At 45.2% G+C, this 20,620-nt stretch overlaps 1 protein-coding gene across 1 annotated transcript in view; it reads right to left on the bottom strand.

The window, feature by feature from the left end:
- LOC127585866 (ras/Rap GTPase-activating protein SynGAP-like) overlaps positions 1-20,620 on the bottom strand; it is a 469,283-nt gene that overhangs the window by 76,150 nt on the left and 372,513 nt on the right. The window contains 4 exon segments of the mRNA XM_052043571.1: positions 2,922-3,103; positions 3,928-4,129; positions 7,824-8,060; positions 10,404-10,548. Of these exon segments, the coding sequence (XP_051899531.1) occupies positions 2,922-3,103; positions 3,928-4,129; positions 7,824-8,060; positions 10,404-10,548 (766 nt within the window).

The following is a 20,620-nucleotide window of genomic DNA, read 5'->3' as shown; positions in this document are numbered from 1 at the left end:
CTTGGGATGTTTTACTCTACTGAATTACGTAGGGCCTTGGTGAGATTGCGTCTGGAGTGTTGTGTACAGGTCTGGTCTCCCACCCTAAGATGAAATATAGAAAGTGCTACAACGATTCACAAGGTAGATTCCTGGGATGATGGGGGTTGTCCTATGAGGAGAGATGAAACAGACTAAGCCTCTACAGTAAGAAACAATCTCCTGGAGCGGGTCTAGCAGCACTTGTGGGTGGAAAGGAAATACTGATGTTTCAGGTTGAAACCCTGTCTCAGGACATTCCTTTCCTTTTACCATCAAGAAATTCCTTCCCCCCCACAGGTGCTGCTCGACTTGCTGAGCTCCTCCAGCAGATTGTTTGTTGCTCCAGATACCAGCATAAGCAGTCTCTTGTGTTTCCTAAACCTCTGTGGTCTTGTGTTTAGAGGAATGGGAGATGATCTCATTGAAAGATACAAGCCCTTTACATGGTTTGACAGGGTAGATGCAGGGAAGATGTTTCCCTCGGCTGAGGTGTCCAGAATCAGGGGCTACTGTATCAAACTAAGGGGTTGGCTGATCTGGACTGAGAAGAAATTTTTTCAATCTTTCAGTGATCTTGGGGTCCAAATCCAGAGCTCCCTGAAAGTGGCAATACAAGTAGATTGAGTGGGAAAGAAGGCATCTGGCATGCTTACCTTCATCACTAAGGGCATAGAGTATGAGATGTCAGGAAATCATGTTGCAGCTGCACAAAACTTTGGTTGGGCCACACTTAGAGTATTGCGTGCAGTTCTGGTTGCCCCATTACTGGAAGGACGTGGAGAATTTGGAGAGGGTTCAGAAGAGGTTTATCAGGATGCTTCCTGGATGAGAAGAGTATTAGCTATGAGAAGAGATTGGACAAACTTGGGTTGTTTTCTCTGGAGCTTCGGAGGCTGAGGTAGACCTGATAGAATTTTATAGAAGTATGAGAGGCATAGATAGGGTAGACAGCCAGAATATTTTTCCCAAGGTAGAAATGTTGAATGGTAGAGGGCATAGTTTCCAGGTGAGAAGGGGAAAATTTAAAGGGGATGTGCGGGGCAAGTTTTGTTTCCCCACTGAGAGCAGCGGGTGCCTGGAACATGCTGCCAGTGGTGGTGGTGCAAACAGATATGACATGGGCGTTTAAGAGGCTTTTAGTTAGGCACATGAACATGCAGGGAATGGAACGACATGGATCATGTGCAGGCAGGAGGGATTATTTTAACTTGGCATCATGCTTGGCACAGACATTGTGGGCCAAATGGCCTGTTCCTGTGCTGTACTGTTCTATGACACTTGAGAATTCTCAAGCCGAGAGGGCCAAGGATGTTCACTGAGTGTATTCAAGGCAGAGGTTTGGATATTCAGGGAATTAAGGGAAATGAGGTCGGGTGCTGAGGTAAAATATTAGCCATGATACTGATTGGTGGAGCAAGCACTGGGGGCCAAATAGCCTACTCCTGCTTCTATTTCTTATGTGAAAGTGCTACAAAAATGCAATGCGTTGTTTCTGTTGACAAAGCTTCCTCCATGTTCTACATAATAACCGATCTTGCTGCCTTCCAGCTTGCAGAACTGAACTTACTTCAACCTCCACCCAAACTTGATGCGTGTCCTACAGAATGATCGTCAATCCCAAGTGAAAAAAATCAATTAAAGCTGCTGTTCGTCACCAGAAATGGTAAGGGATCCTTGGTTCAAGTGAATAGAGTCACATCTTTGAGACGTGTCAGAAGTGTTAAGTGCATCTCTCAGCGTTTCCTAATCCCAATGGAAACATGATCAAGTATAAAAACAGGCTTGAAATATCCAGCACGACTCTGACAATCCAGCATGCACGGGACTTTGCTGGTGACAGACTGGCAGATTTTCCAGACTAATACATTTTCCAGTGAACCCTGTGAGATTAAGGGGGGCAGGAAATAATTCAAGCACTCCCAGCTCCAGCCACAAACCTACCCGCGTTCCTGACCCGCACACCCGTCTTACAGTCTGGATCCCATCCCCAGCCTTATCCCGGATCCTGGTTCTGGCTGCACACCCCTCTTTCACCCTGGGCCCTGACTCATGTTCCGGACTAATGAGTGGACCATATGCCAAACCATCAGAACTGAGAGTACAGAAGGTACAGAAGTCCCAGATCACCAGGTTCGGGAGCAGCTACCTTCCTATAACCTTCAGGTTCTTGAACCCACCTGCACAATCCTAACCCTACCTCAGCAACGGAACACTACCGACTGCCTTTCGCACTATCATGGACTTGTTTCTAATCAAAAGTTTTTTGCACCAATGTGTCGTTTTGCACAGTCACTTTCTTCACTGTTGTATAATTTAGGTATAATTTATGCTCTGTGCGTTGTCTCAACCTACATGCCTGTGATGCTACTGCAAGCAAGTTTATCCATTGTACCTGTACCTCACCGTACTTGTGCACATGATGTTACACTCGACTCAACCTGTATTGCCTGTAATTGATGTTATTCCACTAGTGATTCCTCAATTTACAAACAACTGATTTATGAATTCTTGCTGTTGTCAGTGACTCTTTGGGAACATGTCTTCGAATTACAAAGCTATTCTTCACCATGTTGAACAGCACGTCTCTCCCTGTACGTAGGAACACGCAGCGTCAAAATTCCTATCACCCAGCCTTTTTTCCATTTCTGAAATGTTTTCCAGGAACGCATTCTTTCATTACTCAAGGAATAGCTGCATGTTGCAAGGATTGCTCACAAGGCAGTGCTAGAAATATTTATCTGCAGCAGTATGTCTGGGGCAGTGTACACTTTACCTAAAACATGCTGTACCTGACTTGGGAGTGTGTGTCGGAACAGTGTGGAGCGTTACACAGTATGAACAATTTTACGCACTTGCCCTGGGAAAGTTTGTGCAGGACTGTACATTACTTCTGTCCTCACCTATTCAAATCTTTTACTGTGTACTTCTGAAGGTCAGATGACACACCACGGTTGATGCTGGGCCCAGAAGTGTAGCGTTCCGCGATGTGGCTGGACTGCCTTTGTACGTGTGAGGGGTTTCTCAGTGCACCACTTATGTCATTGAGGAGGCGAGGAAGGGGCCCCAACTTCAGCACAGCTTCCTGCAAGGCAGAGGAGGGATGAGTTCAGTAAAGGTGGAATACATACATCAATACAATTAGTCCCGTGATGGGAAGTACAATCATTATTTAATGTTGGAATTAGTGACCCTCTCTTTGCATTTAAGCTAAATCCCAATGGACCATGACCAGCTTCTGTTCACTGGACAAACACAAAATCCCAGTGGTCCATTATTTGACAGAATCACAATTAACAAACCCATTCTTCAGCTGGTAAAGTCCCACTGGATCCATATACATCCCACATACTTAGAATGGAGAATCCCAATTCACTTAAAAACCTCCTATTCATTTGGCACATAGCAAACCCTTCTACGTCCCATTCACTTGTAAAGGTGGAATCCCGACTGACCTATCCACACCCAGACACTAACCATGTATAGATTTTCCAATGGATTTAATTTCCATCATAGTTCTTGTTTTTCTTCACTTTCTGGTATAATTTATGAACAATTTATATTCTGTGTGGTGTCTGTACCTACGTGCCTGTGACACTGCTGCAAGCAAGTTTTTCATTGTACCTGTACCCTTCTGTGCTTGTGCACGTGACAATCAGTTCCTCTTAATAGAATCCAAAATGCATCAGTTCACTTGGTCTGTCTCAAGGACAGAATCTCAACTGAGCATTCAACTCACCGTCCATAGGATGAACGTAAACTGACGCAGCCTAAGGTCATATCACACATGCAGTATTCAATCAGACCAATCAACTTATCTTCAACCCTAAAAGCAGCAAATTTCTCATCAAACCTCCTCATTCCCATTCCTGAAAGTTTTGAATGTCTGAGGGGTGTTTAAAGCTTCACCTTGCTCAGCTGAGGCAGCACTTCCCACAGAAGGGAGTGAAGTGTGGAGAGCTCACGGCCCAGGTCTATGTAACCTTCGAAGCTGGCTGCATTGGTCACTGTGTCCGGATTGGAAATCTCCATCAGGAACTGCTGCATGCTGCCCCACTCAAGCTCCAGGAATTCATTCATGAAAGACATGTAGTCCTCCTTGCTGCCAAACCTAAGGGCGAGGAGATGGAAAGGTGTAGCACAATACCAACATAAGTTATTTCAGTTCATTTCTAATGTGTATCCCCAACAAATGAACAATAACCAACATCCATGAGAAAAGGTGTCAAATAACACAGGTAGACGAACCACAATTATGCTTTTATAACAAGTATTTACATATCAATACTCGTTCTGCAATGGCTAACTCAGACTTTGAATGCTAGAGAACACTAATAACCATTCCTTATTAAATTGGTAATTGTCACATGTACTGAGATACAATGAAAAATCTTTGTATGCATGCCACCCAGATAGATCATTCCACACGTCAGTACACTGAGGTAGTAAAAAGGAAAACAGAATGCCGAATATAATGTTACGGTTGCAGAGAAAGTGCAGTGCAGGTTAATAAAGTGCAAGGGCCACGGAGAGGTAGATTGGGAGATCAAGAGTTCGTCTTTTAGATGAAGGAGAGGTCTGTTCTAGATACTGATAACAGCAAGAGAGAAGCTGTCCTTGAGCCTGGTGGAACATGCTCTCAAACCTTTTTATCTTCTGACCGATGGGAGAGGGGAGGAGAGAGGATGACTGGGATGGGAAGAGTCCTTGATTATAGCTCATAGAACATAGAACAGTACAGCACAATACAGGCCCTTCGGCCCACAATGTTGTGCCGACCAAACCTCACTCGTCTAAGACTACCTAACCCCTTGCTCCCACATATCCCTCTATTTTAAATTCCTCCATATGCCTATCTAGTAATCTCTTGAATTTGACCAATGTACCTGCCTCCACCACGGCCCCAGGCAGTGCATTCCATGCCCCAACCACCCTCTGGGTAAAAAACCTTCCTCTGATATCTCCCATTACTTCAAAGCCATGCCTTCTTGTATCGAGCAATGGTGCCCTGGGAAAGAGGCGCTGGCTGTCCACTCTATCTATTCCTCTTAATATTTTGTACACCTCTATCACGTCTCCTCTCATCCTCCTTCTCCTCAAAGAGTAAAGCCTTCGCTCCCTTAGTCTCTCCTCATAATCCATATTCTCTAAACCAGGCAGCATCCTGGTAAATCTCCTCTGCACCCTTTCCAATGCTTCCACATCCTTCCTATAATGAGGTGACCAGAACTGGACACGGTGCTTTAAGTGTGGTCTAACCAGAGTTTTGTAGAGCTGCATCATTAGCTCGCGGCTCTTGAACTTGATCCCACGACTTATGAAAGCTAACATCCCATAAAGCTTTCTTAACTACCCTATCCACCTGTGAGGCAACTTTCAGGGATTGGTGGCTATGAACCCCTAGATCCCTCTGCTTCTCCACACTACCCAGAATCCTGCCGTTAACTTTGTACTCTGCCTTGGAGTTTGTCCTTCACGTTGGCTGCCTTCCTGAGGCACCACATCAAAGCACTGTGTTTTTTGGAAGTTCTGTGGAAAGGCTAGATATTCTTCTCAAAGTGTGGAGAATTAAAATGTTCTTTTGGGGGGGGGGGAGAGGGGCTTGAAAGAATATACAGGTGAATATAAGGTGAAATTATTTCCAGTATCATAAGTCTGTCACCAGAGGGTACAGATTTAGACTAAATGGTTATAAAGCCAAAGGAAAAACGGAGAGGAATAATTAATGCAATGAATTGATGTGATATGGATGCACTCCGAAAGGGTGGATGAAAAAGTCATAAGTTGCAATAGGGAATTGGATAAAGACTTCAAGGAGAAATGTTTGCAAGGTTACGAAGAAAGAGCACGGGAAAGGCATTAATTGGATATTTACTTAGTACTGCCTGATGGGCCAAATGACCTGAAATAAAAACAGAAAATGCTGAAACACTCAGCAGGTCAGGCAGCATCTGTGGAGAGAGAAACAAAAGTAAAATTTCAGCTCGAATATCCTTTGTGAGAAAACACACTGGAGGAGTTAGGAGAACTTCAGTTTGGTGGTGAGGTTGACATGAAGCAGTAAAGATTAAAATAAAAAAAAAGCTAAGTAGTCCCTTGTACACAAGCTCTTCTCAGATAACGATTAATACATGCTTTTAATGTTTCCTGTTCCTTAAACTTGCATTGGAAATAAAAAGACAGCACAATACTGCCAAAGGGCTATGACTATTCCACAATTCCACGTAAAAGCGGTACAGATACACGTCAATGCCCTATATAAACCCATAACAAATTAAACAAATTTACAGTTCATAATTAATGTGAAAAATTATTCTACAATTTAAAGGGATAACAACCTACCATGCATTGTTTCTCATTAAAAAACATCAGCTGAGAAATTCTAATGCGTAGCTGCAAGTTTTTGTGCACTGTACAATTCAGTTTTTATTAAAAACCCAATCATGTCTCTGGAAATTTGCTCTGGGTCTGCATAGAACATATAGAATAAATAGCAGGGACTTGAGGAGCATTGATGTACAAAGGGACCTTTGCATGCAAGACCATAGCTCACTGAAAATGGCGACACAGTTGGACCAGATAGTGAAGAAGGCATTTGGTATGCTTGGCTTCATAGGCCGAGGCAAGAGTTTGGGCGTCATGATGCTGCTGTATAAAACATTGGTTAGACCACTCTTGAAGTATCATGTACAGTTTTGCTCACCACACTGGATGGTATAGCAATAGAGAGAGTGTAGAAGAGATTCACCAGGATGTTGCGTGGAATGGAGGGCTGTAGTTAGAAGGAGAGATTGGATAAACTGGGTTTATTCTCACTGCAACGTAGGAGGCTGAGGGGTGAATGTAGAGGTTTATAAAATTATGAGGAGTATAGATAGGATAAATAGTCAGAATCTTTGTTCAGGGCAAAGAAGTCTAGAACCAGAGAGCACAGGTTTAAGGTGAGAAGAGGAAACTTAAAGGGGATCTGAAGAGTAATCTTTCACACAGAGGGTGATGACTATCTGGAACGAGCTGCCAGATGAGGTGGTAGAGGCAGCTACAATTACAACGTTTAAAAGACATTTGGACAGGTGCATGGATAGAAAAGTCATAGAAGGATACGGACCTAATGCGGGCAAAATGGGATTAGCGTTGATTGGCATCACGGTCAGCATGGACGAGGTGGGCCAAAGGGACCGTTTCTGTGCTGTACGGTTCTCTGATTCTATCTCTGATTCTGCAACTGACCATCCCCAGACATCTGATTCTAACAGCAGGCTCTATTCCCCAACTCCTTCAGACCTTGCACATAGTAGAATTTCATCGTCAGTTGGCTCCCTTGAACACAAGTTTGACTCATCTTTCAAGGAAATGTACAAATTGTAGTGCATTGAACGGTTCCCTTATACGTTGAGATGGACTCTTAACCTCACAATCTACCTTGTTGTGACCTTGCACCTTATTGTCTGCCTGCACTGCACTTCCTCGTAGCTGTGACACTTTACTCTGTTATTGTTTTTACCTGTACTACCTCAATGCACTCTGTACTAACTCAATGTAACTGCACTGTGTAATGAATTGATCTGTACGATCGGTATGCAAGACAAGTTTTTCACTGTACCTCGGTACAAGTGACAATTAGAACCCAATACCAATACATCAAAACCAACACTGCTACTAAATGTGATGTTCTACCAGCACCATTTCCAGTACAGGGTCACACTAATTCTCTCCCAGTGTTACTTTAACACCATCCCAGAGGCTACATTACCCCCAAAATGGGTGGGTGTGTGGAGACCTGGACTTTCTCTGGAAGGACTTACTTGGTAAAGTTGGCCAGATTTTGAATGACCTTTGCTATCAGGGTCAAGGTCCTGGAGGTACGGTCATCCGGATACTCCTGCATCAGATTGAAGAGGCTGGGAGACATAATGGCGGGGCATAGGAAGCGGAGGAACAAGGAGGCACTGATCAAGCGATCGGCGATATCTTCTCTGCCACGCTCCGCACAGCGGTGCCTCCAGGAGGCAAACACTTCCTTCAGCTCACGGGGAAAGACGCTGTTTAAAGGAGAGACAGCAGAGGAAAGATATGATAATTGTCATGTGCTTTAATTGACAAAGAGGTTCTCCAAAAATGCAACGTGATATTAAGCAGCTTCCACTTTAATAACCGCAGGGTGTTAAGTACAGAAAGCACCCACAGATCTTCAGCTTCTGCTCTGTAGGAGCCCTCTGCTTGATTCAACAGGGCTTTTAATGCTAATCGTTATGATGTGGAATGCACTGTGTAAAGGTAGTGGAAGTCATGCATTGGTAACTTTCAAAAGGGAACTGGATAAACACTTGAGGGGAAATAACAGGACGACGGGGAAAACTATGGAGATCAAAATGAATTGGATTACTTTTCCAAAGTGTTTGGACTTGCTTGGTGGCTAAATAATCTTTTTACTTTTTGTATGGTTCCTTTTGAGTACACAGTTTGTAAATACAGCAAGACTCTGATAATCCGGCACCCTCAGGGCTTTGGTGGTGCTGGACTCACAGATTTTCTGGATTATTGGATGTTACTCCTGTTAATACCCAAACCCAATTCTACTTCATTGGGTTTTACATTGTTACACTGTATTGTAATAAATTTTCCAGTGATCCCGGTCACTTTAAAGGGAGCGGGAAATATACCAGTACTCTGGACCCCAGCTCCGGCTACAAACCCACCCATGTTTCTGACCCATGATGTTCTGGACCCCACCCAGCCCACAGTCCTGACCCCATCCCTGGCCACACTCTAGACCCCTGGCTCTGGCTGCCCACCCTATTTGCTCTGGACCCCCAGCTCACATTCCAGATTACCGAGTGAGCCAGATGCAGAGCTATCAGGATTTCAATCAATCGATGCCGGGCTATCGGAGTTTTACAGTGGACAGCACTGACTAGCACTGGGTCACACAGCGTGGAAGATCCCATTCCTACACTGTGCTGAGTTAATGGACCTCAGCTGGGGTGATGGTGGCTTGGGAGAAATGGTATTGTTGTTGGAAGCATGTCTGTTGGCAGCTGAGCCACGGTCCCCTTCCTGATTGCAAGCAAGTGACCCAGCCTGACAGCACGGAGATAGACAACAGAATTGTCCAGGAGGAAGTCAAACAGATTACCCAGACTCAATGCTCCACCGTAAAAGGTGAGCTCTTTTGTTGAGGGACTGGAGTGTAACCACAGGACTAAACCAGAAGTGAAAAGGATCCGGAGAAGGCAACTATTTTGTTTATTCATTGAAATAAAGCAAAATATATATACACAACCAAAATGGTAAAATAGGAACACAAAAATACCTCAGTGGAATTAGTCACACTGCAACTGCTACCTCAAGGCGTGCATTGACTGGGGAAACTGAAAGCTCCTGTTTGGAGTTCTTTTTCTAAGTTGACTTGGTCCCCATCAAAGCAGTGAGAATTCAGTGGTACAATTCCCCTTTTCCAAAGAGACAAAACACAAATCTGCCCACTTAGTTCTTAGATTTGAACTCCTAGAATAAGAGGTCGATCCTCATCTTGCTATTTGAGGGCATGAAATATTAATAATTACAGAGTATGTTCAGTAGAGGTCTTTGCTGGTACTTATACCAAACATTTCTGCTCTCACCCATGTTCACCTCAGTCTATCCACGTATCTACATATTCCTTTTTTCCTCCTGTACCTATCTTCCCATTAAAACACTTATTATGGTTGGCAGGTCCACATTGTCACTACTCCTCGCTTCCTTCTACAACTAATGTTATATATAAATACATGCCCTTTACTGTTGGGCTCACTGTAAGTAAAACTGTCTTTACATCACCACTTTTAAATTCCTTCATACTTGCAGGATGTTTCACCTCTTTATGTTCCTCTACTTCTTGTAGAGTTTGGAGTTGAAATTCAGACCCCAGTTAAACGAAGTGGCTGGCTTTGGCTGAGATTGAATTTCTAGTTCCTGTGTACCACTGCACTACCCAATTCTCCAGTGACCAATTATTTCTCCTCACTCCTGTACCTCTTGCCTGGTCAGATATTTGAATTATCTGGTCCTTAAAGGAAGGAGCTAGCTTCTGACCAATCAGTAGATAGTTTTATCAGCTACTGCGCTGCTTAATCTCTAAGGATAGAACAGTTTTTCTTTCAATCCATGCTGGATTTGAAAAGAAGCATTGAACCTCTTCAGAGGAGGTTCATCCCCTCTCCATGGCTGGATCCTGATGTGGACCCAGTGGGGATGTATTCCAAAAACATTCATTGAAATTCCCCTCTGTCCAGTTGGAGGTAAAAGTTCCCACAACCATCAGGACAGTGCTCCTGACTTGTGGCCCCACCACTGTGGGTCGACTTCTACTGGTTATTCATCTGCCATGCTATGCCAGCACTGACCAATGGGAGTTGACGATCTTGCAAAGTGCCAGCTCGCAGCACATCCTCAGGTTGGCCTGATGGTCAGCCAGGGTGGAAAAGGTACACTTGGCTGGGTCTACCTCGCAGTTCTCCTCAGATTCGTAAAGTGCTCGGATAAACTCCCCTGTGAAAAAGACACAGTTACTTTTTGTTATTAATCACACCCTGGCACTGATCCTTATCACCCAAACACCATCTTATTGCATTACATCCCAGAACATGCCATCCCATCACACAAACAACATTCAGTGTCAGATCACATGCAACCCTAAAGCACTCGGAATACTCTAGCACATGCTGTCCAAACACCAAGACAGTTGTACCCACAAGCGTCTCACCAGTCACACCCATGGTCCCCAAATACTCTTATAAACCCCATTACTAGCTTCCAAACATTCCATCAGTCCTGCCCATGGTCCTGCCACTCACACGACCCTAACGCTCCATTGCATGCAATCTGAACACACTCACTCAAGCACTAAGTACCCATTCACTCCTAAAACCCTATCACGTGCTTCCTGAACACCCCATTAACACCACATCAAGCACTCAATCGCACTGAAAAACCCTATTACATGCAAGTCAAACACTCCATCACTCACACACTGTAGCCCATCACTCCTAAAAACCCTATTACTTGCCTTCCAAATGTTCCAACACTTTTACTCAACTCTCATACCACCCATCACACGTGCACCTAAGTAGTATCACGGACATGCCAAAACACCTGGACACGTAAACCCTAACCTTCCCGCTACAAACCCCTAGAAACACACCATCATTCACACCCCCAAATACATAACACATGCATTGGCCAAACATGCCACACCCCATCTGATTAGGGATGGGGCCAAGGGTTAGGAGGATAAGTTCAGATAGCGATGATGGAATGCTGTGTGGACCATGAGCTACTGCAACCATGGAATGTCCCACCAAGGAAGGAAACCAGCCAGAGATGTGGAGTGGAGCTCTTAAGGTTGACGTTATTTACCTTTGGGAACATGAAGAGTAAAGCATTGTAGGTCTTTTCCTCAGAGGAAAAGAATTGAATTGGGTTGAGTCCAACAGAGAGCAGATAGCATATGGTCTGTGGAGAGTACAGACTTGGTAAGTAATAAGGCCTATTTTTGGAGCCAGCGACTCAAATTTTCTAACTTTTCTTAATTTCCTTCTCTTTCCAATATTAAACTCTCCCAGCCCTGCTTCAGGAGAGATCAGATGCAAAGCTCACTTTGCAATGTTGCATCATGCAGTCCCGGGTCAGGTATAGCACAGATTGGATTCACAGCAAATGTCAACTAATTCCAATTAACTCCACCAATTTTATCATTTCTATCTCCACCCAAGACTAAGGAGGGTGAACAAGTTAGTCCTACCTGTGCACCATGGAAAATTGGTTCTAATCTCCAAGCTCAGTTCAAGCCAGTTTACAATGGAGAGGACTCATTGGAATGAGGGTCTTTTGGACATCTGATGCACCAGAGTTTTGGAAGATTTGCTTGGACTGCAAGGAAGGTCTGGAGCAGGTTATGAATTTCAGTATGGTGCAAACCTTCCAGCTGAGGGGGCAGTTAATCACTGTATCACCTCAGCAGGACTTCGCGATGAGTGTAGTTGGTGTACAGTGGAAGGACATTGGTGATAGGAGAGTTCACTCTGCTCGTGGAATAGGCTGGCTGAGAATTACTTTCCTCTGGTCCAGTCGATTCCATTGCAGTTAGCAATTACCGACATCAAATCCCCATTAAACAATGCAATATTTGAGGAGCCAGATCTGCTTCATTGTTACAGGAGTAGTTAGGTTGGGCCTTCATTCCAAACATTTTCTATCACTGCAAATCAGTTAATGTGTGAATGAACATCAAAGGAGTGGGAGAAAGCCATGGAGGGAGGAGTATGGTGTCCAGGGAATTACAGACGTGGCAGAGCTCGATGGTTTTGGCCATTTTAGGACAAATCACTGTTTGAAAAAGAAAATGACTTGTGGCTACAGGAAGAAACTGGCAAAATGTTCCAGTTTGTGCAAATTACCACAGTAGAGCTCATGGGGACTGCCGATCTGGAAGGATGTCTAGTGGAGCCAATCCTACTGCCGGGACAGAGGAGAGGGACAGCGCAGCGGGTAGACCTGCTGCCCCACAGCTCCTGTGACCCGGGTTCGATCCCAACCTCCGGCGCTGTCTGTGTCTGTGTGGAGTTTGCACATTCTCCCTGTGACTGCGTGGGTTTCCCCCGGGTGCTCCAGTTTCCTCCCACATCCCAAAGCCATATGGGTTGGTAAGTCAACTGGCCTTAGGGTGTAGGTGAGTGGTTGATATAAATTCAGGGAGAATAAATGGAATTGGTGTGGATGGGTGCTTGATGGTTGGCACAAACTCTGTGGGCCAAAGGGCCTGTTTCTGTGCTGAATGACTCTATGGAACAACCCACCTCCTTTCCGAGATTTTGTAGGAATAGGAGGATGTAGGTCTACCATTCAGTTAGATCATGGCCTATCAGTAAATCATCCTTTTATACTTTGATTTCATGACTCATAACCCTCACCTAATATTAAACCTTCTGATTTCAGATTCAACATTTTCAGTTGACACCCCCCCCCCCCCCACTGTTGTGTTGGGGGATGATTTCACTACCCCTGTGAAGAAGTGCTTCCTGACATCACTGAACAATCAAACTGTAATGTAAAGGCTCTGCACCCTTACTTTGATTCCCTCCCACCAAAAAACAGTTTGCTGTCTCCAATCAAAGCCCGCAAATCATTTTAGCTACCTCAGTTAGATGAAGAAGCTAGATCTGTATTCTTTGGAGTTTCGAGGACTGAGGGGTGATCATATTAAAACATGTCAGGGGAGATGTTGAGATGTTTCCACTGGTGAGACAGTCTGGAACGAGGGGACATAGTTACAAGATTAGGTGGCGTTTAACTTTCTTCTCACAAAGGGTGGTGAATTTCTGGAATTCTCTGCCTCAGACGGTTGTGGAGGCTGGACCATTGGGGGTATTTAAAGTGGAGGTAAGTAAACTTTTGAAAGATCGCAGAATTGAGGGTTATGTGGAACTGGTAGAGTAGAGGAGATGAGACATGGGGCATATCAAACATAATCATATTGCATGCCATGGGCAAGCTTGAAGGGCCAAATGGCCTTCTCCTACTCTAGGCTTGAGGAATTGGAGCAAGCTTACTCTGCTCCCATTTTCTTGTTCCTTTGTACCTCAGTTAGATCATGGCTTAATCTTCCATTCAGATCAATATCAAGTGTGTCTATCAAACTTCTGATGTATCTCGTTTAACTCCAGTAGAGGAAGGTAGTGACTGGTGTTTGTTTTGCCTTCTTAGCACTCAGGTTCCAAATGATATTCCTCGGGACCATCTACTGCTAGGTCCTACAATTCACCTGTCCATTAAATGAATTATTACCATATTGGAGCCACCTTCTTATTATGAATACAGATCTGAAATTCAATTGCTATTCTCCCACACTCGTGTCAAAACCTTGCAGTGATACTGAAGCTCACGTTCTGGAATTCCTTCCCAAAACTTATCCATCTCCCTCAAAAAGACTTCCTACAACTTACCACTCTGACCCATTTTTGGCCACATGTCCAATTAGTTTTCTATGTGGCAAGACAAGAGAGAGGAGTTGTGGTTAATGTTGTTGCACCTCAAACGTGTGGGAGATTAACACAGTTGGCCAAAAGGCTGTATCTGTACTTCTCATTGCCTCGGTAAAGCAGCCAGCATAATCAAAAACCCCACCCACCCTGGACATGCTCTATTCTCTCCTCTCCCATTGAGCAGTAGATACAAAAGCCTGAAAGCACATACCACCAGGCTCAAGGACAGCTTCTACCCCACTGTTATAAGACTATTGAACAGTCCCCTAGTACGACAAGATAGACTCTTGACCTCACAATCTACCTTGTTATAACCTTGCACCTTATTGATTTCCTGCACTGCACTTTCTCTGTAGTTGTTATGCTTTATTCTGCATTCCGCATTGTTTTACCTTGTACTACCTCAATGCACTGTGTAATGAATTGATCTGTACCATCGGTATGCAAGACAAGTTTTTCACTGTACCTTGGTACAAGTGACAATAATAAACCAATTCCAAAGGATTGCACAGGAAAGAGGGATAAAGCTGGATAGATCTTTTCACCTGGTACAGACAGGACAGCCCAATGTCCTCCTCCTGTGCTTTAAGTTCCTTTTATTCTATGACGTAAGGTTTAGTTTGTTTTGATAATGTTCCAAAGGATATTTTACTGCAGTGAAAACATTGTGTAGATGGGTGCTGGAACGCACCTAGAATTTGCTTTCAATAACTCGCTGGGGCTAAAGGAGTGCTGTGCAATTAAAAATTGGTTTAATCTGTATGTGTTGCACCTATTTCTGGGGTTTTTCAATGATTGGCGGGAAGCTTAACTTTTCCGCAGGATTTTCATTTGCACTAGAATCTGTTTTCTGACTTAAAGCCTTACCAACTGACATCAGTAGTAGTGCAATGGACAGAATTAATCTCCAATGTGATATTCAATGTCACTGCTCTGACAATCAACAATGGCTCTACTACCTTTTATAGACATTTGTAACATTGATCTATAGAAGTCATTGAGTCACACAGCACGGAAGAAGGTACTTCAGCCCACCAACTCTGCGCCAATTATCAAGCACTTTAAACCTACTTCGCTCTGCATACCATTTTTCACACATCCCCATGTTCTACCACTCACCTATACACAAGGGGCGACTTACAGTGGCCAATTAACCTGGGATGGAGGGAAACCAGAGTGTTGGGGGGGGCGTGGTGGGGGGGTATCCCACGTGGTCACAGACACAGCGTGCAAACTCCACACAGACAGTGCCTGAAGTCAGGATCGAACCTGGTCCCTGGAGCAATGAGGCAGTGTGCTGTACTCATCGCACCACTGTGCTGCCCCCCAGAAGTCCCCCAATGATTGAGATCACCAATTGCGAGGCACACAGCAGAGCTCCGTCGAGTCTCCCTACAAACAAGGAGCTACAAAGGAACTGTTGCGGCATAGAGGATGGATGCTGCAGTGATGAAGGGGGTTGGGAGGGTGCTCCTGGGGTGTCAGAGGGACCCGGACAGGCTGGTGAAAAGAAGTGGCCACAGGACATGTGTTTTTAGTTCAAGTGTCCAACGACACCACCCAGGGCTACTGCCAGGCAAGTGTTTAACACAGAGTAATAAATCCTACATGAATGCAGACCATGAACGGCAACACTTTGGGAAGACCTACAATGCTGTCAAATCCCTGTGCCTGGCTGACTGGCCTGATGGAAAAGTAGGTGAGGGCTTCTCTCCTTGAATATATTTCAAGGGAACGCTGATAAACCTGGCAACAACACCCTGGAAACCCGGTTCTAACTGCACACATTTGCTGTTTTGAACTTGACAGGACCATGCGATCTTGGGGGAGGGTTCAAAGTCAAAGTCGAATTTCAAGGTTCAAAGTCGAGTTTATTGTCATGTGCACAAGTGCATGTGTGCACAGGTGCAATGGAAAGCTCACTTGCAGCAGCATCACAGGCACATAGGGTTGGTCCTAGTGTCAATGCCATGTAGATGGTTCAAATCTAAAATGGAATGCCGACTGGATCAACACATGCACCAAAGTGGATGAAAAATACTGGGAACTTGAATTTAAACTGGATATATGTTTTCATACCACACCAATGAGTGAACCAGAAAGACAACAAGCTTCACATTCCTGGGCTTGCAGTGAACAGACTGTGGCAAAATTTAACCTCCGATGGCTGTGTGGGCCTCTCCAAGAAACACAACAATAAATGGCTGCACATATACTTTTTCGAAGAAGATTCAAAACGCCAGGAGATAGAAAAAAGACAAAGCTCATTATGGCTCTGCTCTAGCACAAGAATCTTCATAAGTCAACCAAAGAGAAGAATTATCAAGGCCAAGTTGTTAAGTAACAGCAAAAGAGACATCAGAGTGTCTAATATCTCACAGGAAGCAATGGACTACTAAATTAACTAAACCCTTAACTACTTCTTGCTTTGTTTATTCTTGCGCTGACTCAGAAGCAGACTCCACATGGCAATTTGTCTCTCTGTTTATAAATGTCAGATGGGTCACTTCACTGTTGGAATTTCAAACTGAGCTGAGGAAAGGGTAATTTTTCCAAGTCCGTGAACTTCCTCTGAGGATTCTGTTGTTCTGCAATTGAGAAGAAGGCTTCCCGACATCCGACACATCTGCAGTGGGTTCCACTGACAACATTGCTCCAACGCTCAAGTACGTTGACGGGTGATGCACAAGTACAACGTGGCAGGGGAGGGGGGGGGGTAGTTTGCAAAGCACAAGGGCATCATCCATTAGGCTCCCAAATACATGCAAGCGTGCACACCAACAGTAGACACACACGCAGCGGCTGTCACATTGCATTATCCCAGGCAGATCAATACAGGAACTACTGAGAACAGTATACTTGCTACGGTATCTGGAGAGCAGAGCAGTTTCAGCAGTCCCCCGCCGGAAAGGGTGAGGAACACTCAGCTGGCAATGGTGGAGGAGCAACAAGACCCAAAATGACCCAGTCCAATCACAGAACTGTTCCTCCTCTCTAACCTTTCGCTCATCCTTCGTCTGATGAGCGCACACTGAAATTGGCTGCAGGGTCTCACAGACAGCAGTGCAGTCATGAACACTTGACCTTTTCTCTTCCAATGATGTTGGTCCATGGACTCATGGAGTAACTCACCATGGAAGCAGGCCCTTCTACCAAATATGATCACATCGACCATCAAGCGCTTTTTGCGCTGATCCCACTTTGCTCTCCCCACAGTCCCAGCAATTCCCTCCTGCCTCACCTACACACCAGGGGGGAATTTACGGCGGCCAATTAACCTACCCGTCCGCACATCCTTGGGAGGAAACCGGAGCACCTGGGGGAAACCCACGTGGTCACAGGGAGAACGTGCAAACTCCACACACATAGACCGCACCTGAGGCCAGGATTGAACCCAGGCTGCTAGAGTGTGAAGCAGTGGCTTTACTAACTGTGCCACTGAAGGACACCTCCCCAAACAGTGACATGGAATTTCTTTTAGCAGTCAACCAAGAGGATATTTGAAATTCAGTTTAATATCCCCTCCAATAGATTGCTTCCAACCAGGTGGAATCCCCTCAGTTCTGACACAAGGGTGTCAGCCCAGATTTTGTGCTCAAGTCTCTAGACTGTGTTTGGAAAACATATATGTAGGGAAGGGGGAAATAAAATAGCTACACATAGATTGACTTCACAAAGTGACTAGTGTATTATAGTATCACAACAGATGAAGGAGACCATTCAGCCCCTGGTGCCCATCATGTTTGAAAGAGCTAAGAGCTCCCAAATTGGAAAAATAACTTGTGACACCAGGAGAACAAGTTCAGGAGGAGCTTGGTTGCTCAGAGTACGAGATCCACAACAAAGCACTTGGAGAGGGGAGAAGCAGAAGCTTTAAGTTGGATCCATTTAGTGAACTGAAATGTTCCAAAACCCAAAAGAGGGAGTTTATTTGCCCTTTCGCCTGAGAGAGATCAGAAAATGTTTAAAGAAAATGGTTGACTGAATTTGGCAAGTGGTCAGACATGAACAATAACCCTTCAAACTGCTCTGGTCTCGTTGACATACTACCATTCAGCACAAGCCATCATTACAACACAATAATCCTCAGCAATCCTTATGAGAAATGGAAAGTAATTAACCCTTTGAGGCCTTTCAATGTTCTGCAATCAGAGCTATGTGAGACAGCTGGACATGTGCCAAAGCAAGTGCTAGCCATATAGTGGTGGGACCTTTAGAGCCGAGGTAAATAATTTCAGTTACAAATACCCATAGAATCCTTCTGAAAATGGGCAGCCACTTTGCTTTCTGTTTCCGCTCGCCATTTCTGTCTTGACACATCATTGCAGATTTGATCCCATGACCTGCCTATGCTCCCTCTTAACCTGACCTGTCTGACATCAATGAGATACGGCCGTTTAGAAAGTGAACAGACTTTTCATTACCCAACGGGTTAATTCCAATCCTGACTCAGTCTCCCCTCAAACCCCATCACCTTTACACCTAAAAGACAAAAATAATCAAGGAATCTTTTCTAATGCTCCTCTGACCTTCCTTAAATTCCAGGGCAAATCACAGAGGGTCGGCGAGCCCAACTCAGTTTGTGGCTCAACGTCCAAAGGGGACCATGGAAATGGAGTGAAATGCATTCAGTGCTTGTGCAGCTCAGTGAGGGCCTCTGGTGGCAGAGGCTGAGGGAGGCGAGACCCTTGCAGGCTTCCAGCAAACTCAAGTACCTGGCCCTGCAACATGTCGAATGGCAATTGGCTTCAGGTTCAACACCCCAGTTTGTTCTGACATCAGAGCAATGGTGCTATAATGCAGTGTCCTGGGAAGTTCTCTCTCAACAGAGCGCAGACAAGAACAGGGCCAATCCCGCTGGGTGAGGTCCAGATCAATTTGGCCTCCTTGCAGTGTTCCAGATTCGGCCACTGTTTACTAACCTTCCTGGGTCAGGATTATCCTTGTAATCTCCAGGATTGTCCCTGAAGTGTCAATTGTTAAAGAATACTCTCTGCTAAGACCGAACATTGTGCAAACACCACAGGGGCATTAAAAATATTCTCTGAACTTCCTGTTCTTTAACTATACTCAAGTGTTTTTCATTCGGGTAATGAGCGTCTATTCAGTTTCTGACTGTAGGCCAGTAGGTCACTGTGGGCAAGGACGTGTTGGAAATAAATTGGGGTGATGCAGCTGAAGGTGGATAGTTGGTTGACAAAATCTCCACAGGTCCAGACATTTGCATTTCAGTGTTGCAGATGGGTGAGCCAAGAGTCTTTTGGTCTTCGGCCCACTGCATAAAGGTTGTGTCCGAGATCTAAGACCTCAGGTGTAGCAAACATGGAACTGCACATTTTCATGGATCAAATTAAGCTGACTGGCTCCTTCCCAGAGCCTGAACTCAGGAGACAGTCCTGATTGTGTAGGGAGATCCGACAGATCGTTATGGGTGGGGAGGGGGGGGTCAAGAAGTGGGAAATCAGAATTGGAAACAGGAGGTGCTTGTTGATCAGAACAGGCAGGGGTCTTTTAAGGTCTTGGGAGCAAAAATCAGAACGATTGTTGTTGGCAGGGGAGGGACGGAATCGGAACGGGGAGATGATTTTTGTTGGGGGGCATGAGAGAGTGGGGGGGGTGGAGTCAGTAGATGGGAGATCGCTCATGGAGCAGTCAGACGCAAGAGGTCACCTATGAACTAGGGGAGGAGAGAGGCTGAGAGATCTCCATGTTGGGTGTGTCAGAGGCTGGGAAATCTCCCATGTTGGGTGTGTCAGAGACTGGGAGACCTGCCACGTTTGGTGTGTCTTAGTCTCCGAGATCTCCCATGTTGGGTGTGTCAGAGGCTGGGCGATCTCCCACGGAGGGTGGAGGGGGTGGAAGACGGAGGCCGTGAGATTGCTTGTGGAGGGTCATGGAAGGGGCAGGGGTCGGGATATCACCTGTTGGAGCGGGGAGGGGGGGTGATGGAAAAAAATGGGTAGTCAGGAGACCACCCATGGGAACAGGGGAAATGGAGGAGATTGGATACCGGATGATCGAGGTAAGAATTGGGGTGACCACAGGCCAGAAGGCTGCATTTGAAAGGTGGGGCTAGGGCTGGTTTGGGGGGGGGGGGGTTGGAGTTCATCATATTTGTAGGGGCGGTGGCAGGGGTGTGTCTGGACCACCAGAAAACACCCATCTTTAGGAGAGATAGAACACGAGGCCATGGAGCTTTCTGTAGATCAGTGGGATGTTGGGCCATGGAGGAGAGGGTAGAGGGTGGAAGTCCAAGGATGGCAGATGCTGGCAGCCTGCTGAGTTCGGTGTTGCTGGTTGAGGACCTGTGGTCCCAACAGTGGGCACCTCCTGGGGAACATGCTCCAAATTCTCCTGTAACATCCTGAAAGAAGCATTGGATGGGGAATGGCGTCATCCTATGTGTCTCTGACCATGTGCCAGGGTCACCATAGTAACTCATAAGAAGTGCCTGGTTGAATTTTCAATGCGAAGCAAAACAACACTGGAATAATCACTCCGAGAAAAAAAATGTAATTTTCAATTGAAAAATCCAAGGGGGGAAAGTCTTAAGCAATTAAAATTTCCAGGCAAATGAATAT

Source organism: Pristis pectinata, chromosome 34 (genome assembly GCF_009764475.1).
Source record: "Pristis pectinata isolate sPriPec2 chromosome 34, sPriPec2.1.pri, whole genome shotgun sequence".
NCBI lineage: Eukaryota > Metazoa > Chordata > Chondrichthyes > Rhinopristiformes > Pristidae > Pristis > Pristis pectinata.
This window is presented reverse-complemented; position numbering and strand designations above follow the sequence as displayed.